General features: G+C 29.6%; 1 protein-coding gene across 1 annotated transcript in view; it reads right to left on the bottom strand.

Annotated features, from left to right (window-relative positions):
• The window catches only part of LOC107851332 (RING-H2 finger protein ATL54), a 4,874-nt gene extending 4,218 nt beyond the window's left edge, over window positions 1–656 (bottom strand). Inside the window, exon 1 of the mRNA XM_047400645.1 lies at window positions 3–656. Coding sequence (XP_047256601.1) covers window positions 3–277 — 275 coding nt within the window. The 5' untranslated portion in view covers window positions 278–656. The remainder of the gene's footprint in view (window positions 1–2) is intronic.
• Between the last annotated feature and the right edge of the window lie 2,656 nt (window positions 657–3,312).

The following is a 3,312-nucleotide window of genomic DNA, read 5'->3' on the forward strand; positions in this document are numbered from 1 at the left end:
ACCTGTTCCTCTTAAGTATAATCATGTAACATATGAACAAAAATACAGCCCCTAGTACACATAGCATTAATATAAGATAAAAAGGCATGTGATATTTTTCACTTGTGACATGAATTATAGAGGGTGGAGGAGGAGGAGGATAAAATGGACCATCACTAGGAACAACATATTCACCACACTCATCATGACAATCATCTAGTGTACAACTCAAACATCTAACACTTTTTTCTGAATAAAATTGAGGTTTTTCTAGCATCTTCCGAATCAAAAAAGCCATCAAACAAACAAGAGATTAATAATATGATGTCCCTTTTCTTGGATTGTACTATACCTTAAAAAAAACAAAAAAACCAAGAATCTTATGACCCTTTTCTTGGATTATAAAGTACATTAAAACTTTGAAGAAACTAAGAAAAATCGCAGTACCTTTTTTTCTTGGATTTTTATAGGAGATGAATAGAGTATCTTAATGGAAAAACAAGAAAATTGGAACCATTTTCTTGGATTCTTTTTGCCACTCTATTACACCTTACATGTGAATCTTTTCCACTAATATTTGCTAAGATTTTCACTTGATTTTTTTGCGGTGAGGATGAAGGAATTGAGAGGAAATTTAGCAGCAATTTCGTTTTTTTGGAGGATTTGTTTAAGTCAATGAGGACTTTTAACGTGCTATACGCGTTAATTAAAAATTTGTGGGACCTTACATCATATAAAAGTCCAGGGATGACTAAAGTGGGGAAAACAACAAAATTGATTGAATTTTAAATTTTGTGTATATCTTCGTTACACAACGTTATTAATTTTACCATGTGGTAAGATGAGATAAAGTGAATGAGCCAAAATATTTATCAAGAGGTTTAAAATTTAAAATAATAAATATATAAATATGTCAAAGAAGGTTCAATACCTATTATATAAACATAAAAAAATAATTTTAATTATATATAAATAATATAATTTTTCATTGAGTTGGCTCTGTCCCCCTAATGAAGCCTACCTCAAATATCATCACAAAATTATAAAGTGTCAATTAAGGATTACAACTAACAAAATAATGAGATATAAAGATTTAGAAGTGAAAACAAACTGTCAATTTGCTGTATAAATTTATTGAATAAAAAGACATACAATTTTATCCTCTAAAAACAATTTTAAAGATTGTTGGTAGCCTCAACAAAACTAAAGAGATTATTATCCACATTTGGAAAACAAAAAAAAAATGAGAGTGCAGATTTTTAAAAAAAATAAAAAACACATATATAAAAGATTTATTGGTATTGATAAAGGCAATTAAGAAAATGAAATTTTTGCTCTTGAAAGATTTAAGTTGTATAGCTTATGAACTAGCTTCCAATTACAATAGCAAGTAGTCTGGCATAAAAAATATAATATTTAGTCATCATAATTTGTGTGTCCTTCGTTAAATATAAATTTAATTATTATTCTAAATCACAAATTACAAATTTGGGGGTAAATAATATATGTATATTATTTTCATTTTTATATAAATTGAGAGTCAACCAAGCTATACCTAATAACATTATTGTAGAAAGGGAGGGGAGGCGGGGGGGGGGGGGTTGGATAACATCACCTACTAGGCAGCTAACCTAGGGAAGCAAAATTAATTATAGAAATGTTATAAAGTTACTATGGCCTATGGGATATAATGTGTTTATCAAATTTTTGTTAAATCAAACAGTTATATATATATATATATATATATATATATATATATAACAAATAATACTTGGAGTATATAGATGGTGTTGGAGCGGAATTTATCCTGTGTGTATTTGAAAAAAAAACGATAATAGATTTCCTTGTCATTAAAAAAAAATACTTAAGGGTATGACAAATTATCAACATATATATATATATATATATAAAAAACAAATAATACTTGGAGTATATATATATATGGTGTTGGAGCGGAATCTATCCTCTGTGTATTTGAAAAAAAATGACAATAGATTTCCTTGTCATTAAAAAAAAAATACTAAAGGGTATGATAAATTATCAACTTTCATTGTTTTTTTTTTTTAATTTTTTAACCATGGATAACTTGTAAGAATATGTGAAACGTTCAAAGCATTTTGGTTTATCTCACTAAATATAGTAGGTAACCTTATCTTAATTTTAAAATAAATGTTTGAACTGTATATGTAGGTTATCTACATTTCAATTCTCTGGGAAAATGTTCAATTGTTATCTTAGACTTTTTAGTTGTCTTTCTGGAGGTGTTCAAAAGTTTTAGCTGGCCTCTCATTGTAGGATGACCAAAAGAGGCACTCACTTTTATTTTTAAGAGATATATTATATATTTTTAATATTATATTTATTATTAAATAATTATATAAATATTAATTATATTTAAATTTTGAAAATGTAATTAAAAATTAATTTAGTAAATTAAATTTCATAAAATAACTTCTTTAAGGAGAGTGTCTATTGTTACATTGATACAGGCCAAGTAAAAAGAAGAGTGTATCCCTTCACAAGAGTTAATTTGATTAATTCTTAAAGTTAAATTATATTTGATCAATTTGATATTTTAAAATTAAAATTGAGATATTTAAAAACTATATGAAAAGTTCAACAACTAGTAATTTTGCTCATATTATATGATGACTCCCCAAGCGAGCCTCCATTTCAACTACCCTCTGCGTGACCTCCTCATCAATCTCACCATTCCCCTAAATCATAGATCGACGATACTTGAAACTTCCTCTCTTCTGATACCAGAAAATCCAGCTTCACTGCCATTCAGCCTCATGTGAAAAATACTAAATTTACATTTCAAGTACTCTGTCTTGGTCCTGCTCAACTTAAAACCTTTAGACTCAAGGGTCTGTCTCCAAACCTCCAACTTATCATTAACTCCTCCCCGAGTCTCATGAATCAATACAACATCATCAAAAAATAACATGCACCAAGACACCTCCCCTTGAATAAATCGCGTCAAAAGATTCATCACCAAGGTAAATAAAAATGAGCTAAGAGTCGATCCTTGGTGCAGTCCTGTCAAAACAAAAAAATGCTCGGAATCTCCTCATACCATCCTTACACGAGTCTTCGTGCCATCGTACATGGCTTGAATTGACCTAGCGTACGCTATAGGCATCCCTCTAGCCTCCAAGCACCTCCACAAAATCTCCCCAGGAACTTTGTCATACGTCTTCTCAAGATCAATGAACACCATGTGCAAGCCCTTCTTTCTCTCCCTAAACTGCTCCACTAATTTCCTCACGAGGTGAATGACATCAGTAGTCGAGCAACCTGACATGAAATCAAATTGATTCTAAAAAATAG

Source organism: Capsicum annuum, chromosome 12, assembly GCF_002878395.1.
Source record: "Capsicum annuum cultivar UCD-10X-F1 chromosome 12, UCD10Xv1.1, whole genome shotgun sequence".
Classification (NCBI taxonomy): domain Eukaryota; kingdom Viridiplantae; phylum Streptophyta; class Magnoliopsida; order Solanales; family Solanaceae; genus Capsicum; species Capsicum annuum.